Source organism: Stegodyphus dumicola, chromosome 7 (assembly GCF_044657685.1).
Source record: "Stegodyphus dumicola isolate Sdum_Otavi_A_Nest chromosome 7, ASM4465768v1".
Taxonomy (NCBI): Eukaryota; Metazoa; Arthropoda; class Arachnida; order Araneae; family Eresidae; genus Stegodyphus; species Stegodyphus dumicola.
In genome coordinates, this window is record NC_140774.1 from 21214154 (window position 1) to 21239089 (window position 24936).

At 33.0% G+C, this 24936-nt stretch overlaps 1 protein-coding gene across 2 annotated transcripts in view; it reads right to left on the reverse strand.

Moving 5' to 3' along the window:
- Positions 1 to 24936, reverse strand: part of Mcr (macroglobulin complement-related) — a 239657-nt gene that overhangs the window by 61331 nt on the left and 153390 nt on the right. For both annotated transcript variants that reach the window (XM_085819950.1, XM_085819951.1), the window contains exons 7-14: positions 19618 to 19691; positions 18448 to 18487; positions 17926 to 18010; positions 15610 to 15727; positions 12650 to 12874; positions 5679 to 5909; positions 3117 to 3233; positions 2944 to 3006 (exon numbers count right to left, since the gene is read on the reverse strand). In XM_085819950.1, the coding sequence (XP_085676076.1) occupies positions 2944 to 3006; positions 3117 to 3233; positions 5679 to 5909; positions 12650 to 12874; positions 15610 to 15727; positions 17926 to 18010; positions 18448 to 18487; positions 19618 to 19691 (953 nt within the window). The remainder of the gene's footprint in view (positions 1 to 2943; positions 3007 to 3116; positions 3234 to 5678; positions 5910 to 12649; positions 12875 to 15609; positions 15728 to 17925; positions 18011 to 18447; positions 18488 to 19617; positions 19692 to 24936) is intronic.

The window sequence follows — 24936 nt, forward strand, 5'->3', positions numbered from 1 at the left end:
TATTATTATTATTATTATTGCATAATAAAAGCATTCTCGTTATACATTGATTTCTAACAGCCATTAAAAACATCTTTGCACTTAATTGCATTGCTTGATAAGTACTCGTAATTCTAAATTTTGGCGGAGAAATCTTAACTGCAAAACGGTTTCTATTTTTACTTGACAGAGTACCCATGTGAAAATTTCCTCTATAAGTAAGATAAGAGAAAATATTTCTTAAATTAAACACAGCTATTATTTAAAATGTATTTATTTTTTATGAAATATTTTTTCTAATCAAAATGATATTAAAAGTTTTATTAGAAAAAAAAATTACATCTGTTTTGAAGATTTGTATCCTTTCCCTCTATGCCATTAATCATTTCAAAGTTTATACAAGCTTAAACAATTTTATTCAAAAATGAAAATTTAATTCTTTCTTTTTACCCCCCCCCCAAAAAAAATTCTGTTAATTTTATAATGCTTTTAAATAGTCAAATGCTTCTATATTAGCTTTTGTAGAATATTCACGTGGGAAAGCTTGTTTAGATTTATAGTCTATTTTTCTATAACCTGAAACAGTTATTTTCACCAGAGCTCTATTAATGCTTTACGCATTATATAATATTCTATATAACAGAACCTTTAGGAATTGTGTACAAATTTTTTAGCATCTCTGTACAAATATGTATAGAATATCTATACGTATCTCTGTAACAATATCAATACATAACTCTACAGACGCTATACTTAAATTTTATAGAATTTGATAGAAGATCTCGGATTGAGATTATGGAAAATACTGCCTTAATTCTAACTATGAAGAAGTTTGATATCGGACTTTTTGTACTGAACTTTTGTACTGTTTTTGTACTGTTTGAGGGTATGAACATGATACAATTGTTATTTTATATAATATTAAATTTATTAATATTAATTATAATTATCAATAATATTAATAATTTTAAACAACTAAAAGCACAGAAACTTTCTTTAATGATTAAACAGCTTTTCAATATAAGCAACTGACTTCACTTTTATCCAAAAGATAAAATCAAACTTTGCACATTTGACCAAAGTTTATATTGTGCGAACTCCGATAAGTAAGTAATGAGACTAGGATCTTGCTTGAACTCAAAGTGGGGCTACTTATATATAGATCCTTAAAGCAAATGAGAGGTTCAAAAGCAAGTTGGAGATATTTCTTTCTGCAGTTCAGATATTCCTCTGCATAGAACATTACAATACTCCCTGCCCAGCGAAAAAACGCATATTATGAAAATGCAAAAATGGAGCTCAAGTAATCCCTTTGGCACTGATTGCAAGAATAATATATACAAGACCAGAGAATGTAAAAACTGTAACACAATACATTTTAACTCCATTCCACAAGATTTTAACTCCATTCCACAAGATAGCATAATTAATGATATCATTTATGATGACTGGAAAAAGATGCGGAAAATTATGCACGAATCATATAAATGTGAGCCAAACCGAATCATATGAATGTGACTTTAGGAGTTCGAGGTTTGGCTTCATGAGGGAAGGTCGTGCTTTCTTGACACTCAGACTAGTTTAACCACGATAATTTTCTTACGCCCTCGTCGTGTTATACAAGAAGATAAATCTGCCTCATGCGAGGTCGATTGTTCGGCACTTAGCACATACTAACACAGAACATCTTCCTGATAGACTGAATGATATTGCTAGGTTTCAGCGTAAGGTTCTGTCAGGCCATCTGCTTGACATTCGTCTCCACCGTGAAGAACAGAACTTTATTGATTATTTGAAAGTGATGGACATTGATATTCGTCCCTTCAGAGATCCCGAACGACTCGATCGTTCTGCATTCTCGTCTGATGAGGATTTTTCACCAAATCTTGGAAAAATAGGACATCTACGCCTTGAGATGCTGATAGCGATACTGCCAGTATTGCTACATCAAAATCTGATGACGCCGCATGGATTACACCTTCCAAAGTCGCTAAGAAATCGCTGGTTCAGAATGTTCCGCCTGTGCCAGTTGAAATTCCTGTTAAAACTGTTACCTCTCCCAATGTAATTTCTACTAAAAATAGTTTGAAGCCTCGGAAGCAGAATAATATGAACTGTAACGAGGTTCCGAGCAATTATGAAATTCACACAGATGCCGTTTTAGACACTGTGTCTGAACTTAGGAAAACTAGATTACCTTCGATCACTTGCCCTAGTCCGGATGTTAAATGGAATGAAATTAGGACTTTGTTCTCCAAGCATCGTGTATCTGGATACACTGGTGTGCTGTCAAGAGGCAACATTTTCTATTTTATTTGATGCACATACCGTGACCGTGCACTTGCAAGCTTCATGAAAAATGAAATTCAATTTAGTACATTTATAGAGACATTAGGTATATTTTTGGAAGCAGGCAAGATGAAAAATGAGCAAACGCTTTCTCCGAGTATCGAACCACGGACCTCTGGAATACCAGCCCAGCATGCTGGCCATTACAACACGAAGGCATACCAAGAAGGCGGGAGAAATACCTTATATACTCCCCCTTTTAAAGGATGACTGGGGTTTTTAGGGTACCCAATCGCCAAATCCTGGGTGAGGAGAATCATCATCCGACACACTTTTAGTTCGGGCGCCACTGTAGAGACATTACATATATTTTTGGAAGCAGCCAAGGTGAAAAATGAGCAAAGGCCTTCGCCGAGTATCGAACTACGGACATCTGGAATACCGGCCCCGCGTGCTGGCCATTACACCACGAAGACATGCCAAAAAGGCGGGAGAAATACCCTATACATTCAGACCATGATACAATTCAATGACTTATTCTGATATTACACGTCACAACAAATGGAGTTAGAAACTCATTTTTGTAAATAAAATAAATGAACAAATAAGTAAAATAAAAACAATATCAGTAGCTTTAAACTTTTAATCCAAATACTTTTAGTGAGGGAAACTTACCACATACGAAAATGATTCGACATAGTAATTAGCTCGTACATGAAAGATGATATATTCACCGACCTGAAATAAATATGCTTTATTAGCTCAAGTATATATACACGTCAAAAATATATATTCATTAAAACGTAAAAATTAAAAATAAATTAAAATCTACAATTAAATATGATTACCTTGGGAGTTCGAGTACTTGTTGTCACCTGCAAGAACCTGTTTGTGGAAGAATAAGCAGCATAAATTCTCAGCTGGGCCCTAGCGGATTCGGACGTGACTTCATCTCGATAATAGGTCTAAATTTTTAAATAATTATATATAAATAAGTATCCATTTATTTATTATAATATATTATTATGTATTTCTTCATTCTAGCCATCAGAATGAAATTCAAATACAAATAATTTGTAATAACACAGATTTAATTTATAATACTATAATTTAAAATACTATAGTATATAAATTAATAAGTATATAAATTAATATCTATATCATAATATAACCTAAAATATAAAATATTACAAATCATTGGAGTTAAAAAAAGATTACATAGTATCAGATTTAAAAAGAGCTTAACTTTTAAAACCGAAGTGCCAGAACCCTGAGCAAAAGCACACAATTAAAATGACATGAAATGTAAAGTGATATACAATAAATGAATAATAGAGTTAATGACAAGTAGTAATTGTATTAAAATACCAAATCTCCTCTTGTTTAGGATTTCAACTGGAACTATAACTTCAATAAACAAATGAGAAGTATTGGAGCTGGGCTCCAGAGGGCTAAATTTAAGATACTAATAATTAATTCTTATAAGGGGAACATATGACTTCAAATCTACAGTTTTCACTAAGACTCTAAACTAAGATTCGTTTCACTAAGACTTCCTTTTGTTTCTTCTTTTTTTAAAGCTCGAAAGGGCTATTAGTCTCAAAGCATGATTTTGCATTGATTCACTTTAAATGTCATCTACTGTCAATGAGTCATTTCACTTTTCATTCGAGTTTGTTGCCATTCGGTAAAATGTAAGAGAGTTGTTTTTCCAATTGAATCTGTCTGTTATGGATGAACAGCAATGGATACCATTCTTGAGATTATTATTATTTTTTAAAATTTTAATCGTGCTGATTGAATTAAAATGCATTTAATTCATGATGTAGATAATTTAAAACCTTCAATATTTTTAGAAAAATGACATTCTATATTTTTTCATTTTTAAAATATACAGAAGATATAGAATATTCCCATGTTAGTCTAAATGTATCTTCATCTTTCTTTCTTTACTTTTTTTTTGTGCTTTTTTTTTACTTTTTATTATTTATTTATTTATTTCTGTGCGTGTATGGGCGTTATTTCTTAAAAAAACTTTTCTCATAAAAAAATATATGCATTATTGGAACAGATAAAGCACCAAGAATCAGCATAATATTCATAAATTTGTAGTAGTAGTAGATTTAAAGGTTTAATATAAACCTTCTTCTTTTTAGCTTCAGAACTGGAGGGGGAAAAAAGCATCCATCAGAACATAACTTGCCTTTAGTATACTATACTAGTCAAAAGCTCGCACAAGTAGAATTCTGTCAACTACAATTAAAAATAAAACATTGCAGCTGTTTTTTTGACTGGAGTTTTGTACAACTCATCTTCTTATTTGTGAATTTCTGTATTTATCTTTCTCCTTTGCATTTATTTTGGATTTAATATAACAGCCATTCTTTTCATGAAGCTGTATATATTATTTGGATTGCATTTCTATCTCTAGCAGGAATTCGTGTCAACATTTATGGTCGGTGCCACGTGGTATCTTGCTAATAGAAAAGTAGTTAAATATTTTATGCTACATTATTTACCGCTACATTAAGTTTTAACCATCTATTGTCTAAAAAACCCTCTAAATTTTTTTTAATGTAGAGAGGCATACAGGTAATGGACTATATTGTTGCGTGGATACGGGTTCGTAATAGATTGAACGCACACAGTTATGATGAGAGGTTAGTAAGAATTTATTTTAACAAAACAAATACTTCAGAGTTCTAGAATTTTCCGCAGAATACTTGTACAAAAGTTCACAGTATCACAGAGTACAATCAGTAGTTAGGTATCAAACTACTAAGAACGTTAAACACAATGGCAAAGCGCATCCAAAGGGAAAGCTAACTCGGATATTTCAACTCACGGGGAACTAACAGCTGGCAACAACAATAACTAAGCAGCTGGTGAGCAGATGCTCTCTCTTCTTAAATAGTTTACAACCGGGAGCCGAGATATTTCTAGTACTTTCTACTTTCTGCTTCTCGAAATTAATGGAAAGCAATACAAGGGTGGAAATTACGGTTACAGATAACATAGTGGTCAATTACATTTACTCAATTTCTGTACATATTACGGTAATACAGGGACCAAACGGAAATGGTAGCCAAATTTTGCGACTTTTGGTCATTTCTCGCCAAAATTGACGACAAATGTTGTCAGCTTGGCGATATCTCGCCAAATTACCGAGATACCTGTTTACTAAATGTTAAATGCACTTGCCCCTGTATTCTTACTTTTTCGGCATAGCTTCTCTTTAAATTTTCCATGATACAAAAGAAATACAACATGATTACTTAAAATTAGACTAGAATTACCTATCTAAGTGGAAAATTCGTAACACTATATGTATATATTTATATATATTCCAAGTTTTTTTCAATGAAAAAAAAAATAAAAAATGTTTCTATATAATTAAAGTATTCATTTACCTCTAAAGTCAGCATTTTTATGTCTCTTAAAGTTTCTTTAGAAGGAAACTCTGCCTGCAGATCAATATCTATTTCCCATATACCAGGATTTAAAGAAGACATCTTTTCGGATCGAGTGTTCAAGCGTCGAGATCCACCATTACGAAATTCCACAGTAGGAGTAACTTCAATTTTTTTCTTTATTAAACGCTCGGGAGGCAATGCAGATCCATCCTGATAAAAAACTGCAACCTGTATATAAATTTAAAAAGTCAGTATTAAGGTTGTGCACTATATGAATATATACAATTGTATCAAAAATAGTTTTCTAACAGATGGTTGAATGCTCAGTCACTTGAAAAAGGAATCATTTTTATCAGTTTGCAAACAGCAAACGTGAAACTCTGTGTGAAAGTGAGAAAAATCTGCCACAAATATATTTGACATGATTTGTAAAACCTTCATCACTGTAACTGAATTATGTTAGACAGGTTTACAGTTTAGCCATCTCCACGCTTGTCCTATTTTCCCGCATTCATGGTACTCTGCATTGAGAATTCATCCCATTCATCCATCATCTTTCAGTAGTGAGATTTACTGCCATGTTGTAAGGCATCTGAAAGGGTGAAAAATGAGGTGAAAGTGACTGAATCTGTAGCACACGAAAAACTCGATGCTTAACGACAGCGCCCGAGATATCTCGGGAATGCCTGTAAAATCGCGTGGCAACTGACACTCTGCCATGCACATGTTTTCTTAGCTGTGGGTGGTGTGCAAGCGGCTTTTGTGATTGGTTCCTCCATGACCCTGAGCTGCAGTCGGCCCAGGCAAACTCGACGAGTTTCGCAAAAATGGGTACCCGTGTGAAGTCGCTATCCCGGCGTAATGCTTCCGACTTTCGAACTTTTGTAGTTTCGAACAGTTTATGGTACATGTCGATGCAAATGAAAGTTCAGAGCAGTGATAAAACTGGGAGAGTACGTAAAAGAGTCCAACGGAAACACCTCTGCAGTGCAGGCCATGACGAAGGTAAGTGCGCATGATAAGCAAATGGCACGGAGAGAGAAAATCAAAAAAGTGTCTAAAGCTCACTGAATATGAAAGTCCTCGTGTGTGTAGTTAACATAATAATAGTACGTAACATAAAGTAGCATTGAATATAAAACATAGTGAAAAGTAAAATAAAATAAAATAAAATATATACAATATATACAGGTGAATCATTTACAGCAAAGACAGCAACACCAGAAACCTATCAGTATGAGATGGTGTATGGATATATTTAATTTGTGACAATTAGGTGAATGCATAAGTTAAAAAGATAGTTACTGATCGAGGCACCTAAGGACCGCAAGCGGTCGTTTTCTGTTTCTTTCAGTATTATAGTCGTAATTAAGCACTGGAATAGTGCTGTTGTTAACATTTGGAATATTTTTGTAGAATTTTTCAGCAATGTTAGCAAAATGAACAAATAACGTTGGCATCTCAAGCTCTTGGTGAAAACCATCGACAGTTCGCCGCGTTTCTAAGTAAAATATTTTGCAGTGTTTGAAGTTTCTTAAACTGTAGAGTTCTTGCAGTTTTGTGATACTAGCGTATCCCCAAACAGGACAGGCATATGAGAGTATGGGATGCAAAAGAGTCTTGTAAATGAGCAATTTGTTATCAATAGAGAGAACTGAGTTCCGGCCAATTAAGGGGGTGAGTGTTCGTTTACGGGCATGGAAATTGGCAATAATCTGTGTAATGTGTGGGGTCTAGGTGAGTCGCCTATCCAAAGTAATTCCAAGGTATCGGGCATGCTTAGTCCACTGAATAGGGGTGTCATACATGGTGATGCAGTCTTCTGAGTCGATGTTGACTCTTTTCGTGAACCAGATAGCCTTTGACTTGTCCACATTGATCTTGAACTTCCAGGCAGTAAGCCAGGACTCGAGTGTGTGGATATGTGATTGGAGTGCTTGTATAACGGGCCAGGAGATGCATTTTTTGAGAGAATTGCCGTGTCATCGGCGTACATTGCCAGGGTGGTGTGTGGTGATTGTGGGATATCGTTCGTGTAGACATTATAGTAAATGGGCCCAAAGAGGCTCCCTTGCGGGATGCCAGCCTTGATAGAAAGTGGGGTAGAGTGTGAATTGTTTACACGAATGATAAAGTGTCTATCCTTAAGATAGGAATAGGTGATGGCTGTGATGTACTCTGGGAAACCCAGAGTGATGATTTTGTACATGAGGCCCTCAAGCCAAACCCTATCAAAGGCTTTAGCTACATCGAAGAAGATGGCACCCGTAGTTTGTCGGTCTTGGAGTCCTTGTGATATCATCTCAGTGACTCTGTGGAGCTGGTGAACTGTAGAGTGCTGAGCTGCAGTCGGCGACGTGGCCGCATTATATACGAACTGTAAATTCCGTTTTTTCGATTAGCTTACTAAAATCCCAGTTAGATCATGTCACACAATTGCTTAGCAAGTTCATGAATTAACTTCTAGTGTTAAAAAAGTTAAACTTGCTTTTATACGCTAATAACATAGTATCTTTCGGAATTTCTAATTTATTCTACGAGGTGTAGAGCCTAGTGCTCAGGCACCCTGGTGTAGCAAACACCGTTCCAAGGAGGAGGGATTTTTTGACTATGGGTAGGATCTTAGACCCAGGCACCCTGGTGTTACACTAAATTTTATCTCGTGCAAATTTGTTTTGTTAGTCGATACAGATTACAAGATTATCACGCTGTTGCAGACTGTGATGTGCCGCTATGTGATACACGATGTTTCAGACTGTAGCATACTGTCAATGACATTTATGGATCGTAAAATGTTATTTACATGACTTTTACTTTAGCTCTTATTACCTATTGTAACCTTGACTACAGTTTTGTATTACTTTTGGCTAGATTTTTTTTTTTTTTTTTTTTTTTGACTACTTCATTGAAGCCCGAGTTAACACGGATAATGTCATGAACCATAATAAATATCTTGTTTCTTAATCGAAAAAAAAATGTTTCTTTCTTTTTTTCCCGCCTTACAAAGCTACATCTAGTGAGCTATATCTGTAGATAATAAAAATGTTTTAAAAAAAATCAGGAATTTTCGGCATAATTTGTAACATAAATTCGGTCATTAAGCGGTTAAACAGGAGAAAGGTTCAAGTATGACAACGCCCTCTGTCTGCAGGCTGTCTTCACACATGAATTTTTTACTGGAACACAACATGATCTCACTTTCACATGTACCTCACTCACTAGATTTGGTTCTTTTGGGGTTTGCACTTTTCCAAAAGAAAAAGACCTAATTCAAAGGTTGCATAACTTGCATTTTGGCATAACTGCAAAAATTCTGAAAGGGGATCGCAGAAGGCTTTTGACTTGTTTCTAAAAGAAGATTTCCATGACAAATTCAGGAAGTGACAGGAACATTGTACAAGATGATTATATTAAAGGTAATAATTTGGAAACACGGATAAATAAAGAACTTTTTATGAACAGAACAAGTATCAAAGCCTTTTGATACCACTTCGTATAGTTTCAGCAAGACATGAATTAAAATACAAAAAGTATGCCTTGATAAACTGAAGTGATCTATGGTTGATGCTCATGAATGGATGAAATGAAAAGTAATTCCAACAATAAAATTATTTACATGAATGATCATGAACGCGGAGTGATGTTAGTTACATAAAATACTGGTTTCTTCTGAAAAAAAATGTCAAGGCACTTTACAAGTGTATTTCTAAAAAAATTTAAAAATTACTTTAAGAAACCTCCCCAAAATAACTTTTGAATTGAGTTTTCAGATCGTTGTTGAACTGATAATGGTATTATAGCACAAGACAACAAAATTTAACCTTGAATTCAAATTAAATTTACAGGGTTTTTTTCCGAAATCGGCATTTGAAAATAAGCTTTATTCCCCCCCCCATTACACGCAGTTTTATTGCAAATTATGTTAATTCTTTCTTGAGTGCTGTATACACAAAACGTATTGAGCTAAAAAATTAAAAACACATAAAATGACACGAATATAAAATATTAGGTATGCATAAGCAGAAAATATATGCTAAAGTATAAAATACTACAAATATTTACAAAAGATTTTAAATACATCTGCAATGCAATATTAAATATTGCATAACTGTATAAATCAAAGTTTCATAATCATTTGAATTTTATATATCCAAATACAACAACATCAATTATAATTTTTTTTATCCAAAATTTAATAATGACATTTCCTTAAAGCAGTTCAAGTTTCTTTTTCAGCTTCATAACACATTCAAAGTTTTCATTTGTCATTAATTGCAACAATCAGTACCTACGAACTCCAACTTGCGTGAATAATCTTGACATTAAAAGTCAATACAAATTATAACAAATGTTAGTATGACTCACTATTTACATGGCATTTCATTTCTGTGACAGTTAGTGATATATGACACAGTCTTCACAATACATTTTTTGGACAAAATGTCAAGTAATAGAACAACATTTCATTGAAAACAGTCAGATGTAATGCTAGATAAATAATATATTACATAACCCATTTGAAATTTGAATCAGAAACTATCACAAATCCTTGGAACGATTTTCAAAAAATAAAAGATAATTTTTATATTATCTTCACTACTATGCATTTTAAACTAGTTTCAGAAAAAGAATTTCTAACATACAAACTTCAAGAATAATTTAGATTAAAAAATATATCGGATTACATGGAATATTAGAATTACTAAATTACATGATGAGTGTCAGTTTACTAAATATTTAGCTGGTAAAAATCATACATATAAAATGTATGAATATCACAAAGAAAATTTAGTTTAATAAACAAAACAGCACTCTTAAATATTTTCTCCTTTTATATAAAATCTAGGTAAATATAAATTCTATACAGAATACCTGCTTTAGACTGACATGAATCCTTATAGCACTTTTTATAAATTTAAAATCCAAGATCTGCAATCATCGAAATTTCAGCTATTCCAGAAATTTCAAATTTAGATAATCAAGTTTAAATCTAATAAGATGACATGCAGAAATTATAAAATTTAAAATATGAAACAGTTCCTTATGAGATAATAAAGTATTTATGGTTTTTAGAGATTGAACATTTATTAAAAAATCTCGATATTTATTTGTCTGTTTTATTAAAAAATTTTTTCAATTCTTTCTCATACATATGTCTTCAAGCTGTTTCATTTTCGGTGCTAATATTTTCGCTTAAATTTTACAGATAGCCATAATTTCTTGTTCATTTGTTAAGTTCCATTGTTCACGTCCTGTAATTGCAATATCAACAATTTCCACTAAACTGTTAATTGAAATCTTTTCGTTCTCAAACACCTCTTTGTCACTTGTTTCACTACCAGTAATGATATTATCCCCATTAAGAACCAGATGTATTACCTGAAACAGATTTCTCCATCCATTAATAGACTCCTGATTAGAGAACAGTCATCACAATGGAAAATTTCTGTCACATCCTATTAATTTATTTCAATATTTCTTAATAAATTCCATATTAATTGGAAAGTTTATCTTCTACAGCATTTAAAATCTACACGAAAATAAGTTTGCAGTTTTGATTAATTTTTGAATTACACTTTCTTAAGCCTGACTTGTGCCAACACCATTTTACTCCAGCTAAGGCTACTATAGAAGGCAAGTATCAAATCTACTTTCACTTTGCTGATCCTGCTACAGCTCCAGAGTTATACACTGTTTTTCACATGACCGAAAATTCAAACTTTGATATTGATCAGAAAACTGTAATAAAAACAATTTGCACGAAGTAATAAGCTGGAGTTAAAAGGAACAGCATAGTTTACTGTATTAACTGAAGTTCTTTGGAAAATTCTTTCTCTTCCCACCTGTTACTATGCAAAAAAAAAAAAAAAAAAAAAAAAAAAAAAAAAAAAGTATGAACAAAATTTCACTCCCCACAACTTCTTACAGCTTCATTTATTGCTTAGAATATCAGGACTTGTGTTTCTCTTGATTTGCTTTGCAAACATGAATGGTCCTGAATCGGAACAGGGAGCTTACTCAAGCTATGTTCAAGAAGGTGTGAAGTAGACAACACAAGCAGGAAGGGTATACGAAACCCTCTATTTTCAATCTTTTACAGAATCTTCCGAACTTCGGAATACAGAGACCAACCACTTGTGGTCTGAACGTAAGAATATAAAAACTACTAACTAAAACTCTAACTAAAAAACTTTGAATTAGTATACAAATGCCTAGCACTAAGACTGGCCTTTATTTAAAAAAGGTACGTATGTAGTACGCCGAGCTGCTTAAACTACAATACGTTTGCAACTATCCAGAGGGCTAAACCTCTGGCCTTAAAGGCAACCAGCAACCGAGTGAAAACTCGTAAAACTACAGTGGCAAGCGGCTTGCTTCCTAAAAACTCCTTCTCTCTCCCGCTTGGCAAAAAGCCACAACACAACTTAAGTACTTACGCGTTAGCAAGACAATTTGCATAAACAAGTTAAAGCATTTAATTCAGGTCGGAAGTAGAAAATAAGAAGTGATAGTAAAGTTTTAAAATAAAATAAACGTTAGTAAAAGTTAGGATCCTTACAAGAACAGATAGAAAAAAGTTATCACGCTCTTCATAACTACACGAGGGCTGAAAGTGTGGTCATGGCTAATATCAATCCATGTGCTGCCACTGGCCAAGGTGTGATTCTCTAGCCAGCAGGTCCTTGAAAGCGACATAGAGAAATCTCAGTTAGACGGGAGAAAAATTCAGTTTTACCGCACATCTGCCACTTTTTTCTTTCAGAATTACAGTCTTCATTTCTAAACTTTGAAACAAACAAAAAAAAAGTGCTTGTGGTCTGGATAATGGATGTCCAGACTTAGTACTGTTTGCATTAAACTTTGTACTGTACACGTTTTTCATTGTAATAATTACAGTTTTCTTTAGATAAAACACGTTTAAATACATATTCTAAATTAATGACAGAACAAAAGTTATGATAACTTACATATACTTTATATGGCATACCAGGTTTGAAAATCTGAGGACTGGATCCAAGAAATTCCAACTTAATGCGTGAACTGAACACCATGGCTTGCGAGAAACCTTCTTCAATCAAATTCAAGTACCTTTCTCCAACATAAGCAGTTACTGTAATGATGGATTTATCCAATTGAGGTATAAGCTTCTCAAATTCTCTCATGGGGAATTTGAAATTCATAGTTCCATGAAACTAAATAAGAAGTTAAATTTAAAACATCTCTGAATAAAATATCAGCATAAATTGATACAATTAACATACTTATTATCTAACTATATAAAATAACATATTAAAACAACATATCCACGTACTTGTTCATTGACTTTAAAAATGCTTACATATTACGAGGATTAAAAAATGTAAAATCCGTTATGACATACCTATAAGTAAATGTTCTATATATTAAGCAGAAGTTTAAATTTTATTACTTGATTTTCTTTTAATTTTTCAATGTAAGATCTGATATTACGTTGGTAATGTCGCAACGCAAGAGCATTAAATTGTGCTCGAAGTATAAAAAGATATTTAAATTGTTTTTTTTTTTCTGACAGGAGCAGATTAAAAGATAATTCTTAATTAACTAGGTTGTAGATTAAATAAACACTGTCTAAAAAAATCTGATGTGGACACCGCATGACTTCCTTGTACGGAATATTAAATTATACTAATTTTTTGCAGTTTAACTAATTTCATCGAATTTCATTAGAGATACATTTCTCATTCAATTAATTCAGTTCTCACTTCGCGGTAAAGCAAAAATGAATAAAACCTCAAAATATCTTCATGAAAAATATAGAAAAAAATAAAACACAAAATACAGTTATAACAATTAAAAAAAAAAAAAAAAAAAAAAAACAGATTTACCCCTAAAATTAGAGTTTCTACGCAAAAACAAGTAATTCGGCCACCAAGCAATAAGGCATAGTTTTCGGTGCTCAAAACTGAAAGTACTTTTGGTCCCACTCGGCAAAAAAACATTCAAGGTGCAAAAACTGACTTAATTCGCTATTTTGCTGTTTCAAATGTAAACAAATATGGCTGCTATGGTAAACTAAAATTAGGCTAAACCGCATTCAAACAACTTTTAAATTGTTGATAATTCTACAGCTAATGCTTGCAGATTAATTAAAGGCATAAAAAACTTACCAGACGATAAGCATAACATAAATCAATCATTTTTTAATCAAAAAGTGCAGAAATTATCAATTTATAAGAATAAAAAAAACTGAGCTCACAGAGCCGAATAACAGAGTGGGTATATATATATATATAATAAAAAATTTTTAAGGAACAGAAATTCAATTAAAACCATGAATTATGAATTATTAAAAAATATTTTGGGCAGTGTTTTAATTAGTAATTTAAATAGTATTTTCTAGACATATTGCTTTAAAAACATAAAAATTTGTAAAGAAAAATCCATAAACGCAAAAATACCAAACTCAAAAGTAAAAATTTTAAGTATTGAAAAAGTAGCAATTGATCAGAGATTAAGCGACTTATCAAGGGGAATAAACCAATCTATCATCAATTAACACTAAATAAATTAAGTGAGAGTGTTTTGTCTTTCTTCCAAGTAAGCATCAAATTATATTTCTGCCAGAGTCAAACCACAAGTCACGAATAGTGCTCAATCAAAATAAAGACATTAGTCCATTTAAGCCAAAAGAATCTTCACAAACAAAATAAATTCGTAAAGAAATCTTTTAAATTTCAGTTGTTTAGTAAGAACATAACTAAGCGGGATGCTTAGTTTAGAAGATATATTCTGAACTCTCTCATTTTCAAACCGAAATTCAAAAGCATGTATTTTTTAAACATAAAAAAGTATTTCAAAATCAAAAGAAGATCAAAATGACAAAATCTTAAATTAAAAAAAGTAGTTATCTTACAATGATCAAACCCAGGAAGAAAATTAAAATTAATTGAAAGAAATCTCTTCTAAATCCCTTTTAAACCAATTTTGTAACACGTTTCGGGAAAAAAACAGTCCTTTATTCTGTCCTTTCGTACAGATGTCACGCAAAAACATTGTTTAATTGCATTCGATAGCGGTCAAAAACGATATTTTCGTTGAAATATGACACCCAGATTTTTCGTGACTGCAATACTTCTTTTACTTCGTGTAAGGAAAAGAGAGAGAGAGTTACATTTGTTTATTGCTAATGAAAAAAAAAAAAAAAAAAAAAAAAATACTGTCACAAACCACTATTTTTCATTTTACATTATCATCTTCAAATTAGATTTAAAAGATACTTGAATAATTATTTTCGTTTAGCTAAAAATCGTACAATTAAAGCTAAAATATTATTCAGAATATTTTCTACAGCTATTGCAAAATAGGTGATTGTGTTTACGCTATAGTTCAATTACAGTGTTAATACAACAAGGGCGTAGCTAGAGGGGGGGCAAGGCGGAACATTTGTCCCTGAGCGCAGCATCCAGGGGGAGCCAAAAATGATGTTGTGAAATTTTAGAATTAAATATTTTCCGTCCTTAGGAAACAGGAGAGGGCGCGAATCTTCAGTTATTCCTGGGCGCTGAAAATCCTAGTTAGTACTATGTAACACAATTACCTACTTCTCAATATTCAACATTCAGAAGTACAAGTATTCAAAATTTTACATAGGTGGTTTAATTTTCTTTTTTTTTTGGGGGGGGGGAGACTGTAGAAATTAAAACAATTATTTTTCTTTTTAAATTTTTTTGAAACCGTTTTGTGTTGCATTACTTTTTGGGAAGAGTAGGAGAGAATACATAAAGATTTAATTTTTGCAAATTTAGTTTCATCACTCAAAAATGAATGACACAGACTGATTGCAATAAATAAAAGGAAAACTTTGCACAGATATTTTAAAAATTTAAAAAAAAAAAAAAAAAAAAAAAAAAAAAAAAAATCCTAATGTGCACTTCAGTGCTGCACTTACCAGCCTATAATGCTGTTTGATTGTAGGAGGAATATTTCCGACTCGATAATTCATTTTCAATGGCTCTATAGAAGCAACTAATGTCAAATTTCCAGTAACAGGAACACCACTAGTATAGCTGAAAATATTACATTGAAATGAAACTAATGTAATGTAAAATATATTCTGTAACATAATAAGATTGCAAAATTCTCACTCAAGATGAATGACTTAAATGAAGCAATTGAAATTATATAAAACATTGATTATTTTGAAGGAAATGTGTTTCTCAAATATTTCTCGCCTATATCATTTAATCATCTATAAAATTAATAATAAAACAAAAGCTACAAAATTAACTCTCTAACAAAAACTGTATTATAATTTGCCAAGATTTACTTAATTTGAGCCATACTTTACGAAGCATATTTACATATCGTATGCCCTATCCTGTTAAACTTTTTGTGCGGGGGTGCCAAACACTGAGTGCGGTCTGCAAAAATTTATTACTTAGGAGGAGGTTGATTGTAAGACAGCATCTTTCTTACGTCGTCATTTTGCATTCGACAGACTTATCAGAAAACTTCGCTTTTTCTTGCGGTATCCAAAAACCTTCACCTTCGTGAGTCTCATCATTATCATGAAATTCTCATTATTATGCCAAACATTTTTAAAAATATCTGCAGACACATACCCCCGATGATCTTGCAATGTCCCACGTGTCAGATTTTATATTTTACTGTTGTGTCGGTTTATAAAATGCTAATTTATATCTGCATTTGAGCTAGCCTAAAATTCCGATATCCACTGGCGATCGACAGGTATACAATTTCAGGGAAAAAGTAAAATGGAAATATTATTATTTTTTTAAACTCTAATATTGATAATTTGATTGTTATTGTGCACAGTGTCATTCCCTAGCCAGCAGGTGTTTCAAAGTGACACATAAGAATTTCAGTTAGTGTGTGGGGGGGGGATGCCACACCTACTCTTTCCGGCATATTATTTTCTCCATTTCATGAATACTGTATATTTTGTGAGAGAAAATAATTCCCCCCCCCCAAAAAAAAAAGAACTGAAAGGTTTCAGATTTTAAATTACGTCCAAAGGGGCAATTTTTTTAACGTTTTGTGTGTTAATTTCATTTATTAAATATCAGGTTCTTCGCACTTAAACCATAAAATTCAATTCAAGAGCAATATCGCAAAATAGTTTAAATGGAGCACATCTTTAGAATTTCCGATACAGAGTCTCGCGCGCTAGAGATGAAACTGTTTTTTTCTGTACAACGCTGCCATTGCTCGCTTTGAAATTCTTAGAGTTTGTTAACCAAAAATTCGTTAAAGTTTTACAAAATATGAAATGGATAATAAAAAATTCCAAATTTCAAATTTGGGTTTCCACATGCCCATATTCGCAGCAGGATTACGTCATTCAAAATTCGATGACTCTATGTACCGTTGTTTTATCCCAATGCGAGAAATATGCATAAGAAATATGCATGCGGATTTTTTATTATTTAATTTCTTCAAATATAATGCAGGAGTTTGAAAAGTGAAACGGACATTTATAGTGAAGCAACGCACAATCGCAAAAAGAAAACAATACTCCTTCAGAGACAAAGCCCCTTTGGACTAAAATTCTAGTGGTCCGGAGGTCCAAATATTAAATGTTCAGATTTCGGACTTTATATATATATATATGTATATATATGTGTGTGTGATGTACCAGCTTTAGTCGTAGCTTAAATTATCAGACGATAAGTTTAAAAAAAAAAAAAAAAAAAAGAGATCCATTTATTATTATTCAGGAGAAATAGCAGTTACAAAATCAGATATCCGGAGTAAATAAAAAGAATTACTAATAACTTTTTGTATGAAGTTTACTGCATCGTGACATTTAAAAAAAAGCCCCCGATATTCTTTTGCGAGTCCTTTTATAGCCTCTGGAAAGGCGGAGCTTCCAAGAAATGACGTCAGCCAATCCAGTTCGCTTTAAATATTTCCAGAACATTCTATAACTGTACGCGTACCAAAGGCGGGAAAAACAAACTGACTACGGGGCTGTGGATTTAATTCCACGTACTTTCAAATAAGAGACCATCGACATTAAAAATGAAAAGAACATATAGTTAGAGTTTTAAGTGTATTCTTGATTATGGAATTTTATTATTACATATATATATAAATAATGAACATATATTTGTAAATATTATCATCAGAAATACCAAAAATGTAAAGCATACATTGAATAAAGTTATTGTTTTTCTTGTGTACTAACAAATTTTATGCTTAGTTTATATTACTAAGTTATTCAAATATCACTGTAAATACTTACTTTGCTTCAACAATTCCATACACATATTCCTCTATGTCAGTAAAGAAAGATGGCATGGTAACATTCACCTCAAAACGAGTTTGATCTGAAAAATAAAAGTTTGCATAATCTTTTAAATGCAAATCAAGTAAACCTTTCCAAGAAATAAATCAGCTTGATCTGTATAAATTCTAATTAAAATATTTTGCAGAACTAATTATATACTTCACAGATAATGAATAACAGTACTTAATAATAGTAATAATAATACAATTAGTATAATAGCAATAATAATAATAGGCTGTTATAGAATAATGATTTCAAATCAATCATCACTTTATAATTTGCTTGATTACAGATTACATTCATTCAACATCAAATTATAACTAATTACATAATCTTATAAAATAAACATCATTAGCTTAATAAAAGAATTATTAAAAACCGTAGCTGATAAATATAAAATTTTGTGACCTTAATTGTCACGTGCATATGAATATTTAGATTTTTATGATTTAATTATTTTAAAATATTGAAACTTACAATATTCTTCCACTAAGAAATTCTGTTCTTCAATTTGGCCCTATAAAATGGGAAAAAAAAAAAAAAACTCATTTATTAAACATTAAATTGCAAATAAATATGTTATCATTACTTTCTTTCTTCCCAAATATATTACGAGTAATAGCACAGACTATACACCTATAGCACTGAAATGAATATTTTTGCTTCAGGTAGAAACCGATTTTAATATATTGCCACACATCAAGAGATGTTTAAAAGTTTTTAATTATGATGCAAAATAAACTGTCAATTTCTTGAACAAGTTGGTAACGCAGACATCCTAAATTGAATTAAGGTGAAAAATTACGTAAAATTTTGAAACGGGAAGCTAAAAATGATACAATTAGCATTTAAAATGATGAAAAAACTAATAGCGGCGAGTTAGGAAAAGTCGTTGAGCTGTTGAGTAAATCCCTTCCATAGTGGTAGAAGTTCTGTCTGGAAACATTCGAAGATCATTCGTTTTTCATTTGGTTCACACATGTTGCAATGCAAGTAAAATATGCCAAGGTGAAAAATAAATGCACTTTATTTTCTACACGAGTTTAATAAAATATTAAGAATTTGAGCCTTATGGTTCAATAAAACGCAATTTAAAATACTCATAATTATTATATTTGATCCTGATTTATGATGATGATTTTAAATTAGGCAAAAAGTTTGGCATAAATTTTGAATACAACTCTATATGTTTTGAGGGCAATTAGACACAGGTCCCTCTTCTTCGGGAGCATTTTTTTCTCTGTGAAGATCTACATAAGATTATTAATGAAACCTTACAAAATGTGAAAGTGTCAATAACTCAGTGCAATTATCTGCAATATTCAGATCAGCAGAATGGTAATGTTAATTTAGAATGGTAAATTATACTTCAGTGGTATTAGTAGAATGACAATTTATAAACATTTTTATTATATTTATTGATTTTAACAATACTTACTTTTTGCATATCACACTTGGTAGAAAAGAAAAGTTTTGTTAATAAACTAATCCCTCCCTCCCCCCTCAAAAAAAAAAAAAAAAAGAGAGAAAGAAACTAAAGACTTGGGGTGGGGCAAGATTCTTCCACTGCCCAATGTTCTCCTTACTATTCTTTAAATATATCACTTAAAATCAACAATCACAGATTTGGAATAATGATTATTTTACCTGAGCTATGACTTGCAAAGTCCATTTTCCATAAACTGGCTGTTGAGATAAAGGATATTCTAAGCTAACAGCCCCTAAAAGAAAGATGTAATTTTTTAAAACAACTTCAGGAACATTATTTCAGAGAGGGAAAAAAAAAAAAAAAAAAAAAAAAAAAAAACGGGGTAGAGTAGACTTTAAGGTACCTTTTGTATTATGGCAAAATTGTTGTTTGATTTATCGCCAAGTTGTTGTTTCATTTATGGTAGCCTGAGTAGTTGAATTTCATGGAAACCCTATTGTGACGTAATCGGGTGCATGATTCTGGGAAATTTTGAATCATGGGATGTTTTGTAAGCGTTTTTATGGTGTGTGTTGGTTTGATTCTTTAGATGGTAGAATGGCCGAATGTAGTAAGATTAATTTGAAGTTTCTGTATGATTTGGAGCGAAAGGGGAAAAGAGCTTTAATTGACTGGTTAAGGTTTACTTATTATTAGCTATTATAAGTATATTATACTTATTATTAGCTATTATTAGCTATTATAAGTGTCCTGTATGTAGGAAGGATATGCGTTTAGTCGAACGTAAAAACCGTTTAGATGGATTTGAATGGGTTTGTAGGAAGAAAGGTTCAGATGGTCACTATGAGAAGCGTTCGATCAGAAAGAGTACCTGGTTTGAAAAAAGTCATTTGAGTATGATTGATATTTTGATTTTTACGTGGCTCTGGGTGTACGAAGCGAATTCGAAAATCATGGTAGGTGAATATTTGCTTTTGGTAATGCTTAAATGTATAACATGTTTTTCCTTTTTTATGTTATTTTATTGCTTGGTTTAAAATGTATTTTATTGAGATTAAGCATTTTCTGTTTGCCTATATTGTAGAATTTGGTGCTCCTTTGACTTTTTAAGTGAAAATATATTGATGTGTACATAGACATCAATATATTTTATATAATATAAAGGGAGTGCGCAATGCAAGTTTGAGCAATTCTGGGATTTTTTTTAAGTGAAAATAGGTCGACGTGTACATGGGTAAAGTTAAAAGAGTGCGCAATGCCATTTTTGTGCAATTCGGGGATTTTTTTAAGTGAAAATAAGTCGATGTGTACATGGATACCGAGTTTGTGCAATTGTTTGTCTTGTTATTTTGGCTTTGTGTAGCGGCGATTTTTGGCTTCGCAAGCCAAAATAACGAGTCAAAGAATTGCACAAAATCGGTATCCATGTACCACCAAAAATCCCCAAGTTTCGCCAAGGAGTACCCTAAACTATACTTTTACCAAAAAACGTAACAATATATTTATATTTCATAACCCATGAATAAACAGAGCTCCCTTATTAAAAATTACTTTAGTAATGAAAAATTCCTGTAATATTCATATTATATAACATTATCATTCATATCAATTCATGCTAAATATTACAGTAAGATGGCATTCTTATTTGAAAAGCTTTAAAAGAGTAATTTTTGCATTTTTTCTCGTTACCTTTTTAACATCTTACTTCTTACCTTTACCTTAACATCTTACATCTTTTTTAAGATCATGAAAATGTTGATTTTAAAAAGTACAAAACTGTTACACAAAATTCTAATCTTCACATCCAGGCTGGCTTATATGAGGGTGACCACAAGTGCAGGATTAGTGCATATCGTTAAATGGGAAAACAAAGTATTTTTTATGACTTTTATTATTTGCCTAAAATTTAGGGAAAAAAAATTGAACATATAATTTTTTAAAAAAATTAACGAATTTTTTAACCCTTATCAATTAAAAAACGAAATGATTTTACAAAATCTGAACATTTGAAATCAGTATAGTATCTCTGAAAATTGAGTATCGCACTAATTAAGTCATAATTACATACATTTTTAAGCTGGTGTGTAAAACTTAAGCAACAATGTAAAAATTTAGCAGATAGCCATGAAATTGCAGAAAAGGAGGTCTGGAGACCAATACAATGAACACATAAGTCAGTAGAAACGTCATGCGTATGCAAATATCAGGAACGAAACGTCAGAGGCGACGTGAGCGTACACAAAACGCGTAATGTCGGCGCGCGCAGCTTAACAGTAGAATAAAAGGAAGGACAGAGACGCAATTCAACATATTCGCTGCCAGTGCCAGTGAGTCAGTTCGTGAAATATAGCTAGAAGAAATCACCTGGACGACTTCACACGTGGAAGAATTATCGGAAAGCTGGAGGAGGAGCGTCCAGTGTAGCTGCAGAGTTCGGAATCAACAAAAGTGTCGTTTCGCGCGCTTGGAAAGCGTTCCAAACCACAGGTAGAGCTGTTAGAAAGGTTGGCGGTGGCCGCCCGAGGACGACAACTGCAGGGCATGACCGATATATCATCCTGCAGGCGAAAAGAGGACGACAGCAGTCAGCAAGCGCCATTGCTCAGAAACTCTGTACAGCAACGGGGCGACAAGTGTCGCGGTTTACTGTGGCCAGACGCCTTCACAAAGGGGGCCTATTCGCCCGCCGCCCTGAACGCTGCCTCCCATTGAAAGTTGGCCACCGACGCCACCGTTTGTGCAGATAGCACAAAAACTGGACAACTGATCAATGGAGTCGTGTCCTCTTTACGGATGAGATTCAGTTCAGTACCAGAAGCGATTCTCAACGCGTTTTGATTTGGAGAGAGGTCGGGACCCGGTTTTATCCCAGTAACATCAAGGAAAGACACCGTAACGGTGGTCCTGGTGTGCTTGTCTGGGAAGGCATTATGTTGAACGGGCGAACTGAGCTACACGTTTTCGACAGAGGGTCTGTAATAGGGATCGCTATTATGAGGAGGTACTCCTTCCCCATGTGCGTCTGTTACGAGGTGCCATTGGCCCAGACTTAATTTTTATGGATGACAATGCACGGCCACATCGGACTCTTGCTGTTGAGGAGCTACTGGAAAGCGAAGATATCACTCGAATGGATTGGCCAGCGTACTCCCCAGATTTAAATCTCATCGAACATGTGTGGGATGCTTTGGGTAGACGCATTGCAGGCCAATTACATCCTCCGGAGAACACCCAACAACTCAAACAGATGCTGATTGAGGAATGGGCACTCCTACCGCAAGAAATGTTGCACCAGCTAGTTCTGAGTATGTGGAGACGGTGCGAAAGAACCATTACAGTGAGGGAAGGGCATATCCCATATTAAGGAACATCCGCTTGTTGTTCTTCTTCTTGGATTGACAATCATGAGTCACGATACTATGAGTTTCAATAAAGCTTGTTTTTGTTTGATTCCATACCGTATGCATTGTATTCCTTTTTCAGCTCCGATGCTTTTGTCATCCTTTGCGTACAAAATACTCTCCTTCATTTCTGCATTTCATGTCTCTCAGTTGATTTCTCGTGGAGTTACGGCAAAAAAAACCTGCTGTTGCTTATGTTTTGCACACCAGTGTATGTTTGATGTAATTGAAGCAATTTTTTTCCTGCCTTTTTTCCCTACAAAAATTACGTTGGTAAAACTCTGATAAACGCCCTAATTTCACCAAATGTGGCGATATGTGTTTTGCGCTGGTTTTTGGCGCGATTGCGTGTTGTATGGCAACCATGTCGACGTTGAAAAATCTTTTGGTGGAGTAGTTTAATTGCTAGTTGGTTCGTGTCGCGTGTGTTTTTGAAATGGCCTATGTTGCGATGAAAGACGTGGTGGGAAGGTTTCAGCCGCGTATTTTAGATTGTGTGCAGAGTAAATTTAGTATGAAAAGGTACGATGGAGTTGTTAACGAGTCTTTTGTTCACGGATGTATTTATGAGGATCGTAGTGTATTTTTGGAATTTCTGTGGGAGTCGGGACTTTTAAAACGGAGTTTGACGTGTCCGAAATGCGAAGCTGATATGAGAACTCGGACGAAAAATGGTGTTTCTGATAGACTTGTGTGGGTTTGCAGTCAAATTGTTGCTAATAAAGTATGTGGGTATCAGCGGAGTTTAAGGTTTGGATCTTGGTTTTCGTGTAGCAAGTTAACGTTGGAGGAAGTTTTTATTGTTACTTTCGAAATTTTGAATCGTAGGAAGGCATGTGATATAGCAAAATCGTGGAAGTTTTCTTCACAGACGTTGTGTGACTGGCGAAATTTTATTAAAGAATGTATTTTGGACTTTGTATGCTCTGTATCTGAGAAGATAGGGGGAAAAGATATTTCTGCTTTTAAAAGAAGCTTTCATTATGGTAAATGCATCTTATTTTATTGTTTTTATTTTGTAGAATGTTATATTCATTGTTTTTTGTATGAATTTCTGTTTTTATTGTTGTTTTTTGAATTTTCTGAAATTTATTTTAGTTTATTTTCTTGATCTGTTTTTAGTGTAGATTGTGCAATTCGTAGATGTTTTTTAAAGTTGAAACAGAACGCTGTGTACATGGTATTCTTTGAAATTTATTGTTGTTATGTTAATTTATTAAAGCGAGGTGTGCGTAGTTCGTAGATTCGTTCGTTGCCTACAGTGTGCCATTCGTAGATGTTTTTTTAAGTTAAAACATGTCGCTGTGTACATGGATTCTTTTCAAATATTTTTGGTTAGAAACTTTACGTTTTTGCTATCTAAATTTTTTGTTTTTGTTTCGGATTTTTGGCTTAAATCGTGTGTTTAAAACGTAGTTTTTGCATGTGCGAAAACCGTGTTTTTGGAGACATTTTAGGCTTAAAGTTCGAAATGTAAACAAAAAATTTAGATAGTAATATGGCAGCGTGAAGTTTCTCGCCAAAAATATTTGGCGAGAAATTTGGCGACTTAAGGGCGCATATCATAGTTCCATTACATTTTATTTGCTTGACTATAAACTAATAAAAAATTGCTCAGAATCTTTTCTGTTATAAGATAAATACGCACCAAACCATATTCTAGAGAGATATATAAATGTGGTAATATTATCTATTAGTTTACTCTTTAAGTAAGGTAAGCTCTCGTAAATTTGTTCTTGCCTTGAAATTAAGGACTTTTGTTGAAACGTTTCAAGAAATGTGCCATTCCATTTAGTTCTATGCTCATTGAAATAACAATCATACAAGGTACATTTCTTGTATTTAGAAAAAGCTTTTCCACAGTCAAAACGAACTTTTGACAAAAATATTGATGCGGGTTCGTAATACTGAATGCTCACAGTGTAGAGTCGTTAGGATATTTTGAAAGCTGGAGACTTGAAAAATGAGTAACGCCCTCGCCGGGATTCGAACCACGGATCTCTGGAATATGCGCGTAGCGTGCAGACCACTACACTACGAAGGCATGCCTAGAAGGTGAGAGAAATACCTTATAAGTTTTAAGATTTATTGACACTTAAAACTGTCCTTAAATTCTGTCCATATTTTTTTAATCTC